The following is a 16,861-nucleotide window of genomic DNA, read 5'->3' as shown; positions in this document are numbered from 1 at the left end:
GAGCTTTTATGTAACCCTCATGTTTCATTTTTAAAAATAGAAAGATACTTCTCTGAGTTTTATGTTGCAGGAGATAGTATCTCCTTCAAGTAATAAACTCTCATCCTTTTGGCTAAGAATAAAACAAACAAGGAAAACAACAAGCAGGCTTACATCCCTCTTCATCCATCTCACTTCTGTCTCTGGAGAGGACAAGATGCTTACGGTTTTAATTGCAACAAAGGAGGTTTGAATTGGACATAAGAAAAACTTTTTAACTGCGAAAGTGAAACATGGGAACAGATTGCTTGGGGAGATTGTGGCAGCCCTGTCACTGGAGGAGTTTAAAAATAAGCTAAGCAGATGCCTGGATGCTGCTGAATGTGCTCTGGGTACAGCCAACGCTCTCCTGCAACAGGGGAAGGCTCGATGCCCTCCTGGAGCCCCTTCCAGCCCTGTCCTCCGCATTTCCACGAACAGCACGAGGGACACGGTGCCCTTTCCTGCTGTAATCGTGAATTCTTTCTCGCCCTGGACACTTGCCACTTCCCTCCTTCTTGCCAAACCTCTTTGCCAGCACCATCAGTGAAAGTTGTTATTGAGGAAAAAATACAGGCTCCGGCATCCATCACCAGCAGCACAAGCTGTCGGGGCATTGCTGTTTGACATCGCAGCACTTGCAGCTTCCTAAATCACACAGCAAAGCCTTCGCTGGAGGAGTGTGTCTGGTTTATGTTCTCCGTGGTGTCGTTTGCAGCTCTGCTCATGGGGCCTGGCAAACCTCTGGACCCAGGGCAATGTGGCGGCTTCCTGCTAGAGAAGATACATTTCACCTGCTGCCATCCAGCTGATGGTAATTTTTTCCACTGGTCAGCAACGACATCTCTCCTTGAAGACAGGACACAGCGCTGCTAATTGAGCTCCTGTTGGTTCTGTGACAGAGGAAGGAGGTCTTGCAGCGATCACATCACTGTGTGCCTGTCACGTGTCTTTTAGGAGAGGTTTTGGGGCCTCCAGGTAATATTTTGAGCATTAGTCTGATGCTGTAGCACATTATCCCAAGCCAGCTGCTCTCTGCAGACATTGGGCCAACATGCTGGCTCAGGTTCACGCGTACAGACCCTTGGGAGATGCTCTCCAGCCATGGGTGAAGATAGACACAAGCTACTTGCACAGTTCCCTTTAGCAGCAGCAATCTTTGATGGCCATGGACTACTTCACATGTGGCCTTCACATGGCCATGGACTTCCTTCACATTTTGTTTCCAAACCCGTGTCTGCACTGACAACCAGCAATGCTTGGGCAGAGATGGTAGAGCATGGCCTTATCAAAGCTCTACCTACACAGGGAGAGGGTTTGTGGATGGGATTTCACCCTCCCTGCGGCTGGAGCTGTTTGGGGTGAGGGGACCATCTCCACTCCCAGAGCAGGAACAGCTCTCTGCTTGGGGTGGTTTCTGCTAACCTCATCCTTTTTGGGTCTTGTGGTGAGTTCACCTTGGTTGGCTCTGAGATCTTCCACTTACCCTGGAAGAAATCCTCACCTGGCAGTGTCTTGTGGCATGGGTCTTCCCGCAGCATGGCCTTTCCCTGCTATGTTGGGCGTTACAGAGAATCATCTTCTGGAAACAGGGATTCCGCTGATGGAGCAGAGTTGGAAGATGCTCTCATTCAGCAGCAGGCTTCAGGGGAGCTCAGGACACTGCTGGTTTTTCCTTTTGAGGATTGCTTTTTCCTTATGCAGCTCACAGGATCCTGTGGAATAAAAGCTGCTCTGAAGGAACAGAGGTAGCAGGTTCCATCTCCTAATGAGAAATTCCAACAACAAATCCAGCAATGATGAAGCCAGGACCTATGTTCTGAATGGGGCCACAGGCTTTGTAATTTAAGCTGGTGCTGGAATCAGTCTGCTTTGCCGTCATGCTGCTCACGCGTTGCTTTTCCCTGCATGCAGCGAGCAGGGGGGCATGAAGGACACCAAACTGTGTCACATCGCTGTTGTACAGGGCAGCCTCTCCTGAGTAGGAGGGAAGTTTCATGCTTTCCCACTGAGAAGCTCCCTCAGTTCAACCTTTGTCTTTCCCCTGACTCCGCTGCGCTTGAGAAAGGTCAGGCTGGAGCCGCAGGATCAGGCCAGGCAAGATAATGTGCTTTATCATTGATTTCCAGTGAGAAGTTGTGTTATGAGATTAAATGTCTCATTTTTATTGCATGGGGAGACAGAGAGAAAGCAAGAGCTCTGGAAATAAAATAGAAGTCGAAATGATGTGTTTCTCTTGCAAGGTGCTTGTGACCGGGAACGAACGTACCCTGTTCATTCAGTCCTTTGGAGGTGAACTTTGAGAAGCTGCTTCCTTCCAAGGTTGGTAAACAAAGTCAAACCTCATCTGTGTTTAAACCAGTGCCTAATTAATGTGTTTAATTGGCCCACATCTACTAATTCCAGGCTGGCAGGGAGTTTATTAAAAAGCTTTTCTAGTTTTAATGGATTGAAATAAGCAAAGCTGAAAGATGCTAAACAGGGACCACCAGTGTGGGTCTGTTTGTGTTGGTCCCACAGCCCGACATACACGGGGAGAGACAGGAACATCCCACCAGCTTTGTCCAAGCTGCTTCAGGCATTGACGCTGCCTCGGTCTGTGCAGGCAGCTCCTGCTGCGCAAGCAAAGGGCTCAACTTTGGTGGGACGAGTGGTGCCGGCTGCCATTGCAGCCCCATCTCTGCTGCCACCTCCCCACAGGTAGGATGGGCTCTGGCAGATATCAGTCTGCTCCCCAGGTTTTGGCCGTGAGATGCTCTGGCTCTGCAGGCACTTGGGGACAGTCCTGGCATGCTCTGCTTCTTTAGATTATTTTTAAAAGACCAAATAAATGTTTTCTTTTGCCTTAGCGAAAGCATCAGCTCTTCTGGCTTTAATGCCGTTTAATACTGAGATTATAGCCTCGCAATGACACGGGATGTTTTTAAAGCAACGGATTAGTTCATTTCTAAAAGGGATTAGATACTAAGATATGAATAACAACCACCTGCAGCTGCCCAGATGAAAGCAGGACTCCAAGCACTGCTCGGCTGCCCCAGGCCAGGCAGCACCAGGAGCTGGGTACCGGGAGCAATCCCTCCTCTCCGTGTGAGGGGCCGGGGCAACGCTCTCTTCTTCAGACACAGAGTCCCTGACCAGATCCAGGCTGGATGCAGCAGTGTTTGCTTCTGCCCCATGACTCCATAAATCTTCCTGTAAAATATCCTCCTACTAGCCAGAGCAAACTTGTCTCTGTCTTACAGGCAGCGCTCGGGGTTACCAGGGGCCCAGGAATTGCACGGGTTTCTCTTGGCTCTGGGATTTCCCTGCTGCTTCCCTTCCTGACTCTTTGTAGCTGGGACAGCTGCAGGCGCTTTGCTCCCCGTTGTAATCTGGTATCTCAGCAAGGCAATTAATGAAGCATTGGATATAAACTGTTTGCAAATGCAGATTGCCTCCACGTGGTCACCACGGACGTGGCCTGCAGGTTTCAAACCCTAGGGCAGGTGAACACAGCTCCATGTATGACTCTCTCCAACCACCTTGCCTAGTACCCGCCATGCTAAACCGCGGCCATGCCCCCTCTTGACACTCCACAGCCCATTAGGGAGCCTTCCTCAATTACCCTTCCTCCCCAAAATGGGTCCTCCTGGGGGCTGCACAGCCCCGTTCCCCACAGCCCTGCTCCTCCCCAGCAGCCTGATCTGCCAGTGGCTGTACACGAAGCAGACCTGGGCTGGAAATGCTGACAGTGCTCTTGACAGTTTATGGTCACAAACTCTATTTTCAGCTTAATAAGTTTTTTATACTCTTGGAAAGCTGTCAGTTGAACATCAGCCAGGCACAAAGTACCTGCCATAAAGTGCCTGGACTGCAACCAAACGGGAAAGGTGCTGCTCTGCTTTAGCAAGTTCTTCTCAGTAACTTTACTTGGCTCATTTGTTTTGTTTGAAGATTTTGGCCTTAATAATAAAACAATAAGATAATAATAATGACCTTGCTTATTAATTTGTGGAAATATTTGTCGAGAACCTGTTAAATCAGAGCTGATGACCACTTTGGATTGGCACTTAGGGGTGAGAGGCTCTGCAGTGCTGGGGTGGCCTGGTCCCTGCGAGGAGCTACTGGACCTGAGTGACGAAGGGCATTGGGAATGTGTCTGGAGAAGGGTTCATCTCCATCTGGAGATGAGCTGCCACAGCCACAACTGCAGAGTCACCACAGAAACACGTCAAACCCTTGTCCAAATGGAGAACAGAGTCTGGTCCTGGGGAGTCTCTGCGACTGCATCGCAATGCTATAAATGACTTTCCTGCATCACAGCCTGTGGGATTGCCAGGAAGGTCAAGACAGGGTGTGGGGAGAGCAAAGGGTCTGGGAACGAATTGCAAATATGCAAAGCTCTGTCAGAGGGTGCTCTGGTGATGCCTTTGCCCCTGTCCTGCAAGGCAGTCCCTGCCATGGAGGCATTGCACTGCAGGGATGGGAAAGGGCCTGACCCACTGTAGAATTCCCGTGGGACACTCCTGGACTTGACTCGGCGTGCTTGAGGAAAGAATGGTGATGGCATCCATCCCACCAGCAAGTTGAGTCCTGTCCTGGGGGAGATTTGGCCATGCCAGAGCAGGAGCTGTGGCAGCCCTGTCTGCTGCCCTGGGGCTTCGCTTCCCAGGCAGACAGTTTACAGCAAATGGCTCGTTTTGATGCTAAAAATAACCCGGTAGGAAACAAATTTGCTCCAGCACTTCAGCTGGGGAAAGGTGCCTTTATTAGTAGAATTCAAGAAGTCCTTTCCTGTTCTGCTTCTGAAGTTCAGGGAACCAGCGCTGAGATGCTGACTGAGCTTCTCAGCCAGGCACCAACGTATTTCGATGCAGTCTTTGATTCCACCAAGATGCATTTTCCTTTCCCTGCTAGCAACGCTCCGCAGGCTGGTCCCAGCAGCCAAGCTCCACTGGCCAGAAGCAGCTCTGGCTTTGTGGGCACAAGTGATTTCCCAGCCGAGGGAGCTGTGAATTGCCCGGTGAAAATGCCTGGGAGCATGGCAAGTTCTCAGTGGTGAGCAAATATAACAGAAGGAAAATATTTGTTTTCTCTTGCGGTGAAAGCACCATGCTGGGGACATATTTCTTCTTCCACCTCAAAATTGCGGATTTTACTAAGTCTTGTTTATACGCAGAGATTTTCCAGCTGCTTCTCTCCAGGCTTCTCTCTAGAAGGATTAATTGGGGAGATGAGACATATCCTCTCTGAATTGCAAATGCAAAGATGGTGCTGTGTGTGCCTGGCCCAGCTGTTTGCTCAGCCCCAGCCCTTTCTTTCCAGCCATGCTCGGGGACTGTGCGCTGTCCCTTGGGCAGAGCAAACAGCGGCACAGAAATCCCAGCTGTTCTGGGTATCAGGACTCCAGATCTGCCATAAATCAGTTATAGGGAATCAAATTAACACTAGACTTTTGCGGAGGCAGGCAAACCACCTGAGCTAAAGGGGAGAACAAACCGGAGGCTTCTTTGGGTTCTGAAATATTCAGCTAAGTTTTAGGTCCCTTGTATGAGTGTCTCTTGGGGTGGGAGCAGAGGCTCTGAGCAGTGACAGGAGACGATGCTTATCTGGGTATATGCCCCCAGGGCACCTCCACGTAGGGACAAGTGATGGACCCAGGGAATGGCTGTTTTTTGGGTTTCTGGCTATGGTGATGGTGTTGTCTCTGCTTGGCACACAGAAAGATGCTTTCCCCCAGCAGCTCTGGGGAGGCTGCAGCCTCTCCTGCTGGGTATTACAGACCCACTGGGATCTTGGACAGTCCCAGGCACCTGGAGGAGCTGCATCCCAAGGGCTCTCTGCATCCCCAGCTCCTCTGGGCTCTCAGCACAGCCCTGTGTTGCCATCCCAGCATTGCACACTCTTTTATAGGGGGATTTTTGCCTCCACAGGCAGACAACACTTCATTCAGTGAGCAATGAGAGCAGAGGCAGCCAGGATGGAGTTAATCTGTCTCCTGTCCTTGGACGTCCTCTGCAGCATCTCTGAGGAGGATCTGTGCTGCTACTGAGAAGCCTGGGAGCTTTCTGATGCTCCTTAGGGTAAACTTTTTCCCATCAGCCCAAACAAGCAGAAGAAATCCATGCTGCCTGGGCTGTGTCCTGGCACGAAGGGCTCTTCAGGGAGCTAGATCCCACCTGAGCTTGTCCTGATCAGGGTGGAATGGAGGAATTTCAAGCTATAGTCTCCCCCCAGGTTGCTGAGAAGGCAGCACAGGTTGCAGTGCAGCTCCGGGGGGTTTCTCACTGCCCTGCTCTCTGTCCTGACCCCTGCCTTGAGCAACAAGCAGCAGAAATGGCAAGGGGCACGGAAGAGTTGCCACTGGGGGATATTTAGAGGGATGGGTTAGAAAAAATGCCACATCCGTGTAAACCTGGGCTCACCGAGTCCTCCAGGACAGGTTCTTGCCTGCAGGGTGCAGCCGCAGTCGCTCTGTAGCGCACATACAAATGCTCGTTCCAGCTGCGCTACGCCGCTGCCACCGGGCTGTGAGCACATTCCTGAGCTCTCCTGTCCCCAGGTCCCACGCTACACGGCATCACCTATTTATAACTTCATGCACTGCAGGAATAATATTAGACTGATGGCCTCATGCAATCATTCTGAATGTTATTCTATTTATATGATTTGCTCTTCTTCGCAAGCTGTTGGTCTCCCAGATGCCAAAACACTCTGCGCAGCATAGACAAATACTCCAATTTTTGTCTTTTATTAAAATCTTTACCAATGGCACCCAGTCCCAGATATATTTACCATTTTATCCCAGGTCACCTGGAGTAATTGCATCTACTATTCCTTCCCCAGTCTGATCGATATCCTTGGTAAATAAGATAACCTCTCAGGTCTGTTATCCTTCTAGCCAAAGGTACTTTAGCAATGAAATTGTTTTGCTGAAGGAATAAATGCTTCTTGCTGAATCTGAGGATGCTGTGACCTTTCATTAGTGACCTGAGTGACTCATCCCTTTCTGTGTGTGCACTGCAACCTTCTACCACACCGTAAGAGATGCACCACAAGGTCCCGCTGCCTGGTGCCCAGTGTAATGGGAAGGTGAGACCCATGGGAACCTCTTGCTCATGCTGCTTCTCCTCCAGCATCACATGTGGTCTTCACACCTCAGTGTGTTGAACAAGGCCTGGCAATGATTTGGGTGAACTCAAGGAGTGTCTGAGGCTCCTGCAGCATTCACCACTCATTCCTACTCCCCACCGCTCGCACATGGGAGCCACTTGCTCCCTCGCTTTGCTGGGTGCTTCTTGGGAAATGCAAAGACCCTGGAAACGCAACACGTTTAGTCTCTTTTTAGAAATCTGTTCAAAGTGAAATAGAGAACTAAACAGACGAGTTTTTTGCATTTAGCTGCTGCTGATAGCATTATTTTCTTCTTGTGGATTTTCATGCCAGGAAAAACAGGTTTGCGTTTTCGGGAAAGAAAGTGGTTGTACATCTGTGCCTCTGTACACGTGCCTGTTAATTCTGCCTGAATGGCTTCCCAAGGCTGTCAGCTCAAAAGTTCTCTTTAACGTAACGAATCTTGACTGTGTTTGCAACAAATCCTCAATCAAGAGGGGTTTATTTAATGAAGCAAGAAATGCTACCACATTTCCAGGCTTGATCCCAGTCCCATTTATGTCAGCAGGAGAGCTTCCACCATGTTTGGTTTGTTGGTTGTGTCTCATCTGGGGAAGGGAGTTAAAAATTTGTTTTCAGGTCAGATTTTCAGACAAGTTCATTGCTTCGCTGCTCTGTGCTTTGCTGCGGGAAAAGGAGAGAGTACAGATGGGATTCCTCTTGCCTGATTTTACACATCTTCAAGTCCAGCAAGATAGCCAAGGAAAGAGGAACATTCAGATAATTTTAAACCAGGAGCCCACAAGAGGTGAAATTATTTTTTTGGTTCCTGCAGAGCCATCTCACCCCATGAGGATGTGCAGTTCATGAAAAGGAACCTAGCGTTGCTAGAAGGTGTCTGCAACAGAGTGGAAAAGACATTACACAAAGCCAGCACCTGAGCAGGTGGGTGCTGACCCGGGCACTGCCGCAGGTCTCTGCTCAGGTCTTCTCCCTGCGCTTGTGCCAGCCAGGAAACAAAGGTGATGCCTGGTTCAGGGTACAACCATGGCACAGCAGCTCTGGTGGCACTGCCAGCAGCAAATGCATTGCCCTGCCAATGGCTGGCAGAGCTGCTGGGAGAAGGGGAAGGGGGAATATGGAAGGTGCCCACCTCCCCTGTCCCCTCAGCCTCTCCCAAACATGCATTACGTCCTCCTCTCCCCAGGCCACAAGCAGGGGCCAGCACTGAGCAAGAGCTGCTTGTGGCAGTTGCTCCAGGAATAACCCCACCCCTCTGGTCCCTAGGATACAGAGCACTGGGAAGGTTTTGAGGAGTCAGTGGTGCCCAAACATTTTGGGCAGGTCCCCAGTGGTGACCGTCCACCTGCAGTGTCCCGGAAACAGCGGCATCTGCTCTTTGCAAGGGAAGGAGCCTCCCTCAGTGGCAAGGGCTGGAGGGAGGAGGGCTGTCATGCTGCTCCAGCACCAGCTGCAAGAGCTGGCCAGGCAGGCTCATGTGCCAGCGATTGGCCCTTAATTACTCACACAGTTAATAAAGGGAAGGAGCTCATCCCTTCAATTCACAGGGGAAAGTAGCATTGTCCAACAATTAAGGGGACTGCAAAGCAAGCAATACAGAAGAAATCCCCACTATGTCAGAGGCATCAGCTCAACATGCAGATTCTTTGTGGCTTTTGCTGATTTGGCAGATGCAGGACACAGAAAAATGAGCAGATTTATGGCTGTAACTGCCCCTGGGACTCAAAGATGCTTCTCAGGATACAGATCTTTAAATCATCATTAGCAATGACATGATGGGCCACTGGAGAAGACTGAGTTGATCACAGTGATGTAAGAGGTGAGAGCAGAGTTTGCCAGCACTTTCTGGGCAGCACTCCCTCCCTGGGGGTGCAGTGATATTTTATTTCAATCCATCACGCATGAAGTGTGTGCAGTGAGGGGGTGCTGCAGCTCCCATGGGCTGCAGGGAGCTGAGTCTAGTTCTGTGGGGAGCTGTAGCAACTTGGATGGGATCCATGTATGAACACAGAAAACTTTGACAGCTTTGGGAAGCGTGGATGTTTTCTTGGGTACGGAGAAGAGTTCGGAGCTCTGCAGAAGCCCAGATCTAGACAGCGTATGTGTGCAGGCAGCAGAGGCCACACCTGCTCCTAATGTCCCAATGATCTTCCCTACAGTAGAGCCCTGGGAAACTCATCACAGCTCCCTGCAACAGATGGGCCCCTGCTCCAGCAGGCAGGCCAGCTGCCTCCTGTGCTCCTGTAAAGCTTTAAAAGAAACCAGACAACTTGCGACTGAAAGCATTAGGTGTTTATTTGCACTTTTAAGTGTATTAACTCCACCTGAAAAGCAGCTGTGACTCCCTCTGCGCCGCAGCAGAGGTGGGTCCCTGTGAGGAGCAGCTGACTGTGATAAATTTTGGGCTTTGGTCCAAAAGGCTCAGAGTCCATGGGTCGGCATTTCCCCAGAATGGGCTGATTTTAACTAACAACCCATTTGCTTCAGCTGAGTTGCAAGACTTGCTATTGCAAATCACATTGCTTATTTCACAAGAACTAAAATGTTCAAGCTGTTTGTGGTGGGGAACACCAAAAGCAAAAGCAAAGATTCTGCTTGGGAGCCTCTCCCTGCCGAAGCAGAGATCCCTACAGCCCTCCTGGCAGCAACAGACGGACTGTCCTCACCACCAAATCTTGCCTTCACAAGCCTTCAAACTAGTGCTGCTTCTCTTTTTTTCTTTTTTTCTTTTTTTTTGGCATGTCTAATTTTTAACAGACGTGTCTAATCCCCTTGCAAGGCTGGATGCGAGAGTAAAATGCAACCACCCACCTGAAGATTTCAAAACTCTCCTGGGATTTGCCTGCTGAAAGCAGCGGTTTAGGCTACAACAGTCTTTACATCGGTCATTTGCCTTGCAACCCCTCCTGCCCCCCCCAGCCAACAGCCTCCAGAAACTTTAAAATGCCAATCTGTTGTTGTCTGCTATAGGCTCTTCCAAAAAAAGAGCGAGTAACGTTAAAATTCTTTTTTTTTTTCTTCTGTGAAGGAGGTGGGCATAGAGGATAACACAGATTCTGAAGCAGCTCAGTCACTCAGGAGCAACTAACTTGGGAACTGGCACAGCTTAGTCATATATCTAAAACTTGATATTTTTATCAATATTTCCATTTCCAAGCACTTCCTCCTCCCCTGCAGAAATTCACCCTGTCAGTTGTCCTGTGACCCGAGTAGTTAATTAGCGGTGCCCTCTCCTTAGGTGAAGGAGGCAATCCTGTCTCAGACTCATGTCCAGTGGGGAAGAGGGGATGCAGGGTGGGGGACAAGGCATCTTTCATCCCCATCCCTAACTCACTGAGTAGCTCAATGAGCAGCTAGGGAGCTGAGTTAACCACTGTCCCGGAGGCTGGACGAAGAAATACTTCAGGACTGGAGGAAACGCAGCCCTCTCCAGGTAAACTGGCTGTGTTGTAGCTTAGCTCTAAAAGCTGGTCCCAGTTAGGATGCTGGCAGTCCTGTGTGAGATCAGAGCCAGTGATGCTGCAGTCACTACCTCTCTGCAAAACGGGCATCATTTTTGGGGAGCTGCTCCCTGAAAGGGGCCAAGCACAAACTGAAGTGGTGAATCCTTTGCAGGGGCTACTGGGTACCTCAGAGCTCATCCGAATCCTCCTCCTCACAAAGAATGATGCTCGTCTTCTTGTCTGCCTGGCAAGAGGTTTTCCTCCTGAAGGTGGATGCCAGGGACTGGCTGGCTCTTTGGTGGATGGTCCTCATACGTGACATGCAGTTGTCGCTGTTCATCACGTAGAGCAGAGGGTTGAGAGCGCTGTTGAGGCTGGCCAGACCCCGAGTAACCTGGTAGGAAACGTAGATGTTCTTTAAAGCCTGTGTGCAGGATCCTTGCAGCTGCCAGGCTCGAGAGAGCAGGTTGAGGTTTCTGAATATGTGGTAGGGGAGGAAGCAGATGGAGAAGAGGACCATCACGAGAATCACCAGTCTGAGGCTTCTTCTCTTGAGGCCGAGGTCCACGGTGTCATTCCTGCAGAGCACCACCACCACGTGGCAGTAGCATCCGATGATGATGAGGAACGGGATGACGAACCCAGTCACGGTGATGGCTGCAGTGTACAGCAGGTAAACGCCCAGGCTCTCGTGCCCTGTCGTGTCGTGGCACTGCGTCCCCGTGGCATCCATCTTGCTGAAGGCAAGATCGGGAACCACCTGCGCGATGACCCATGCCCAGACCATTGCGCTGAGCCACGCCAAAGAGCTTGACTCCTGGCACCTTCCCCGTGCCTCCAGCGGGTGCACGATGCCCAGGTAGCGGTGGACACTGATGCAGGTGAGGAAGCCGATGCTGGCGTAGAGGTTGAGGTGGAAGAGGCCCCGGGGGAGCCGGCACCAGCCCTGCCCGAAGAGCCATGCTCTGTCCCGCAGGTAGTAGCTGACGAGGAAGGGCAGCGTGCTGACGTACAGCAGGTCAGCCAGGCCCAGGTTGCCCGCCCCCCCCCCGCCGGGTTCGGGCGCAGAGGTGCCACAGCCCCAGCCCGTTCCCCACCAGCCCCAAGGGGATTACCCCCAGGTAGACAGCAGGCAAGAAGCGCTGGGCAAAGGCAGTGTCCACGGGGCACAGGGCCCTGCTGCCGTTGCCGGGCCAAGGGGACAGAGCCTCCATGGCCATCAGGGTGCTCGGAGGTTCTGGTGCCTGTGCCGGGGGCGTGGAGGCACCAGCAGCGACGTGCCTGGAGCTGGCACCACCTCGTTCCCTGTGACAGCCGCCGGGCACCAGCCGGGGGCTTTGGGGCTCAGAGCTCTCCCGCAGAGCAAGGGGAGGAGGATGTGGCAAGGGCAGCCTCAGAGGAGAGATTTGGTGTCCGGCAGCTTCTGCCACTCCCTCAGCGTCTGCCGCCAGCCCACTTGAGATATTTTGAGCTGGGCGTCAGGGAAGTGCAGGGCCCCGGCTATTTTGGAAGCCGTGCGTGCCTGGAGGAAGGGAGGCGGGAGAGGGGCTGTGCCCTGGAGATCTCTGATGATGAGGGTCAAAGCCTTCAGCCTTCATCTGTTCTGTCCCTCTCAGGGTGAGGAGAAGCCCTCCATCCCTCCACACCAGGGGCTGGAAGCCTGCACCCCACAAGCCGCCCCTCTCTTCCACTCCTGACAGCATTTCTGCTGGCCCCACTGCTTGAACCATCCTGATGAACAACTGGAAACGCTGGGAGCATTTGCAGTGAGGAAATTCGAGACAAGCTGTGACCTTCTCCTGCCTTCCCTGTCACAGGGGATGTTGCGCTGAAGACGCCAAGGTACTGGGAGGTTGGGGCAAGAGCTAAAACCAGTGGTCCCAGAGAGGATCCCCAAAGAAAGCTGACCCCTATTTGCATTGCTGAGCAGCTGCTGTATAAATGAGGCCAGAAATAACTTTATCTCCAGGTGCAGGAGTAAACAGGGCAGCAATTAGACAGGAGAAAGTTTACCCTGGCAAGCAGTAGTGAAACAACCCTGGCAAAACAACTTCAGGTGAAGGGCTGGGCCCAGGAAGGGCCATGGCCACCTGCTTTCCTGGAATTTAATCTGGGGCAGGAAGTGGGAAAAGGCAGATATCTCGGTGGGAAAGGAGAGGGGTGAGTCCTGCTGAGCTGTCCTGACTGCCCTTCTAGCTTTGGGAGCAGCCAGACATTTCTGCTGGACTCTGCTTGGACACAGCAGGTAGGGGCCAGCACGAGGTGGTGGCAGCTGCTTGTTGTGAGTATCAGTGTGCTGACTCCAAAAAGCGCTTGCTGGAGAGGATAGAAGATGCAAAAGGCTGTATGTTATTTCCTGCCTGCGTGATAAAATCTAGCTGCTACAGGTGTGCCCTGAGAGGTGAAGCTCAAAAGCTGTTTCCTTGGGCTGAGGATATGGCTCTTCTGAGGTTTGGTGGGTCTGTGCTCCTGGAGTAGCAGCAGAAGAGGAGGGGGTCTCTGGGGGTTCACCCCTCAGGAAAACAGTCCTCCATCCTCTCAGCAGTGTAGGCAAACCTTTCTCTGTCTCTATAAACCAGGCTTGGGGCTGGATGCCTCCTGCCATGGGAAGAGAGGAGCAAGGCAGAGCACAGGGAACAGCAGTACAGCTCCTCTCTTGCATCTGCCTCCTGTGTTTAAGGTGTTCACTTAACCTGTGATTTCACATGCAACGGAGGTGCTGCCACCCAGCTCTGCCCAAGCACGCTGTACCAGGATGCTCCCTGGTGGTGCCCAGCTCCGGCACACGGCAGCATCCAGCTCGACCAGGGCATAGCAAGAGCACAGGGCTGGGAGAGCTCCTGCGGGCAGCAGGCAGGTAACCTCAGTGATGGGCTTTTAGGCAACCAGTTCAAGGCTCTTCACCCACTGAAAAAAAAAAAAAAAAGCACCTTAATCTACTTCTTTTTCATTGAGCACTGCACTCTGGTGCTCCAGGAGGTATCTAAAAATGTTTAGCTTAATGAGAGGCTCATCCAGCCCTTTCTCAGCCAACCCCATGCATTTAAAAATTATCAGTCAGGAGAATGGCTTGGAAAAAATTTCTGATACACATTGTTTACTCATGCATTACGGCACAGTTTCTCCTCCAGCATGTGCTTGCGCTGAAATGAGCTGTGATCTGTCACTCACCACTGATTCGGGAATACGGTTGTCAAATCACACGCCACTTACGTGCGCAGATGTGGCAGAATGCTTTGAAGGCAGGGAGAGTTGTCTGGTTTCTTTGTTGGATTTTTTCAATCTTTACAGGTGACCATAATCATCTGTGGATGGATTTATTTACTGCCCTGCAAAAGCAGGCAAAGCCCAGGACCTGCTGCGTCAGAGGCTGCGGTAAATGTGATCCTCAAATAACCACATGTTTCCAGGGTAGCAGGGCTTTAGAAAGAACAGTAAATATTGTGAGACTGGCAATCAAATTGCAAGAGTTGATTTCCCTCTATTCTCAGGGAAAAAATAACTCTGATTTATTTGGATTCATTAATTCATTATTTAGATGTTTTCTGCTTAGTGAATCAGGGAGAAATGACATGTTTCAGAAAAAAAGAAAATCCTAGCAGAAGTGTGTTGAGTCATTTCTGAGAATCGCAGATTGCTGCTTTAAAAGTGACCTTTTGATTTTTACCATCTCCCAGAAGTGGCTGCACAGGGTTTGGGAGGGCATGAGAGAACACAGAATGTGTCTTATCCATGTCAGTTGAGGAATGCTGTGGTTTTAAAGTCTATATAGGCTTCATGTCATCGCGTTTTTGGCACAGCCATCGCAGAGGTGAAAAAAGCCAACAAAAGCTGCAGACTGGCCCACCTCATTTTTTGATTTTCTGCTGCCAGAGGTTCATCACATCTCTTGAATCAAACTGAATTATTGATTTGTATTCAGGCAGAGCACTGGATGATCATGGTAAATAATTCTCTTTGTAAGCAACATCTTAATGCACGAGCAGTGAATTTTTATTTCCCCCCCCCCCCCCAACAGGTGACAGAAAACCGTCCTTGTCTTTAATTTCATTTTCAGCACTTACAGGGGCTGGTAGAGTGGGCAAGTGCTGGGGAAATCCTGATCCAGGGTGAGCGGAGGAGCTGTGGTGCTGGCGGGAGAAGGGGGTGAGTTCCAGGGAGAGAATTTGGGCTTTGGTTTTTGTGAGGCTGGGAAGAGGCATGGCCTGGCCTGTGCCTGCAGACGCAGCAATAACGCAGCCGGCGCCAGCTGTGCGCTCCTGCGCATCCTGGGCACCGCTATGGCCTGGGTTGGTCCTGTGGGCAGAGCCAATGGAGCTTACAGCTGGGTAAGAGCAAAGAGGCAGAATCTAATCCAGGTCATAATATGCTTTAATAATGTTTTCAGTGCTTTGTTTCACACTTTTTTTTTCTTTCCATTTTTTATTTTCTTATTCTAAGCAGAATGAATTGGGGTCCCTCTAAGCTGCCCCATCCTGGGCTCCCAAGGGCTCCCTGGGGCCAGGTTCACTCTGCACAGACAGACCCCACACCTAGATGAGCGCATCTTTATTTTCAGTTCCATGAATACACATCTAAACTGCCCAGATCCCACCTGGACATGTCACTTAAACCACTGCTCCTTTCCAGTTGCCCTTCTCACCCCGCCGTGGGACTCGCGTTCCCTCTGCACGCTTGTGCGAGGCCATTAGAGGGCATTTGGGTTTCAGTTTTCAGCCGCCCAGAAGGATTATCGCCGTGAGGAAAATAAAGGCAGAGCTGTTGAGCAGCTTTCCTGCTCCGACTCTTGCATAGCTGGAGCAGCTCCAGCCCGTCGGGAGATGGCTCCAACTCATCTTTGCGATTTGTTTTCTCTTTTCCCTGCTTTTCTTTTGGCCTTGGCTCACGCGGGGTATGTGCTTGGATGGCAGGCGGTATGTCTGGTGCTGCGAAGCGGTGTCTCCTGCGTCTGAGCTCCTTGCTTGCCGAGGCCCTGCCAAACCACCAGCACTGTGCAGAGGAGGAGGCCAGGCAAAGCGGGAAGGTTCGTGTTTATTCTGGAGAGATGCGGGAAAGGTGAATTCGAGCTGCCATCAGGAGGATGCCTCTGCCCGTGCTCAGGAAGGCAGCTGCTGGGTTTCAGGGTAGACGTCGTGGGATGGATGAACTCTCAAGCTGCTCAGCTTGGTGAGGTGGTGGCTTGTGGTGTGCAGCCCAATGTACCTGCTCCTTGCCTGGGGGACCAGGGCTTGAGGGTTCCCCCTGGGGACTTGGGTTTCCAGGTGCTCTCACAGTGGAGCAGAGCTGTGTGCGTGACATGGTAAAGGATCAGCATCACCTCTCCAAAAGCCCCACTGATCTGGGAAAGGACCAGTTTCTGGCTTCTTGTGTTGATTCACGCTCAAGGTGGGGTTTCCACATTTACCGTTTCATTCAGCTTAAGAAACTTGGGGATGCTGCCCAGTAACCCTGCCTCAGGTAGCAGAGTGCACAGAGGGGGCAGGTGCTGGGTGACACGGGGATCTTGTTCTCTATTTCCACCCTCTTTTGCAGCCAAAGTCCATCAGTTCTTCCTGGGTTTCCCAAGGGACACAACCTCCATCTCCACCAAAACAACAGTGCCATGGGCTTCTGCCAGACTCTTTTCCAGGATGAGGCATTGGCTCCGGGATGTGACTGGGGTGGGCACAGCTACAGAAGACCTCATTTTCCCCTCTGGAAAGGCAGAGTGGAGAAGAGATGGGGAGATGGAGCAGGGTGGTGGCCTGTCCCCCATGTCTGGGGAGCAGGGGCACGTGGTAGTGCAGGCGCCTGCCCCCAGAAAGCCTTGGCTGTGTGACAGCAAGGCAGTTTTGATCCCTGTCTGCAATGGGGCTGTTCCAGGGTAATTAAAGTGGTGGCAGAGCCACCTGCCAGGTGTTCCCAGGGAGCCAGGCAGGAGCTGAAAGTGCATCTCTGGCCACAGGGGCTGGTTCAGCTCACCTGTATGGCTCAGGGTTTTGTGGTATCCACAGTGCTCCTGGACGCAGACATCCAGAGATCCCAAAATTCAGGTCTGCACCAGCCATCAGCTGTTTTGCAACCAAAGCTTCAGGAGATGGTTTATCTGTCTGTGAGACACCGCTAGCTCATGGCTGAGGAGGGGTGATGGGGTAACGGGGGCTCCTGTGCCTTGGGTTGGCTGGCATTTCCCTTTCTCAGTCAAACCTGTTGCCCAGAGGCACCAACTTCGCCAAGGCCCTCACTTACCACTGAGGATGCTGCCGGCAGAGCTGGGCAGGGTCTGGCCATGCAGAGTCTCCTCTGAG

At 51.5% G+C, this 16,861-nt stretch overlaps 2 protein-coding genes across 2 annotated transcripts in view; both read right to left on the bottom strand.

The window, feature by feature from the left end:
* Positions 1 to 10,761: 10,761 nt before the first annotated feature.
* On the bottom strand, positions 10,762 to 11,794 carry LOC104274787 (P2Y purinoceptor 1-like). The gene is given in 2 exon segments (XM_009870518.1): positions 10,762 to 11,617; positions 11,619 to 11,794. Coding segments are annotated over 2 exon segments (1,032 nt in total).
* A 173-nt stretch (positions 11,795 to 11,967) lies between these two features.
* LOC104274786 (WNT1-inducible-signaling pathway protein 2-like) overlaps positions 11,968 to 16,861 on the bottom strand; it is a 17,625-nt gene continuing 12,731 nt past the window's right edge. The window contains exons 4-5 of the mRNA XM_009870517.1: positions 15,979 to 16,022; positions 11,968 to 12,096 (exon numbers count right to left, since the gene is read on the bottom strand). Coding sequence (XP_009868819.1) covers positions 11,968 to 12,096; positions 15,979 to 16,022 — 173 coding nt within the window. The remainder of the gene's footprint in view (positions 12,097 to 15,978; positions 16,023 to 16,861) is intronic.

This window comes from Apaloderma vittatum, unplaced genomic scaffold (assembly GCF_000703405.1).
Source record: "Apaloderma vittatum isolate BGI_N311 unplaced genomic scaffold, ASM70340v1 scaffold21745, whole genome shotgun sequence".
Lineage (NCBI taxonomy): Eukaryota > Metazoa > Chordata > Aves > Trogoniformes > Trogonidae > Apaloderma > Apaloderma vittatum.
Note: the sequence above shows the minus strand (reverse complement) of the source record. Positions and strands in the feature narration are given on the sequence as shown.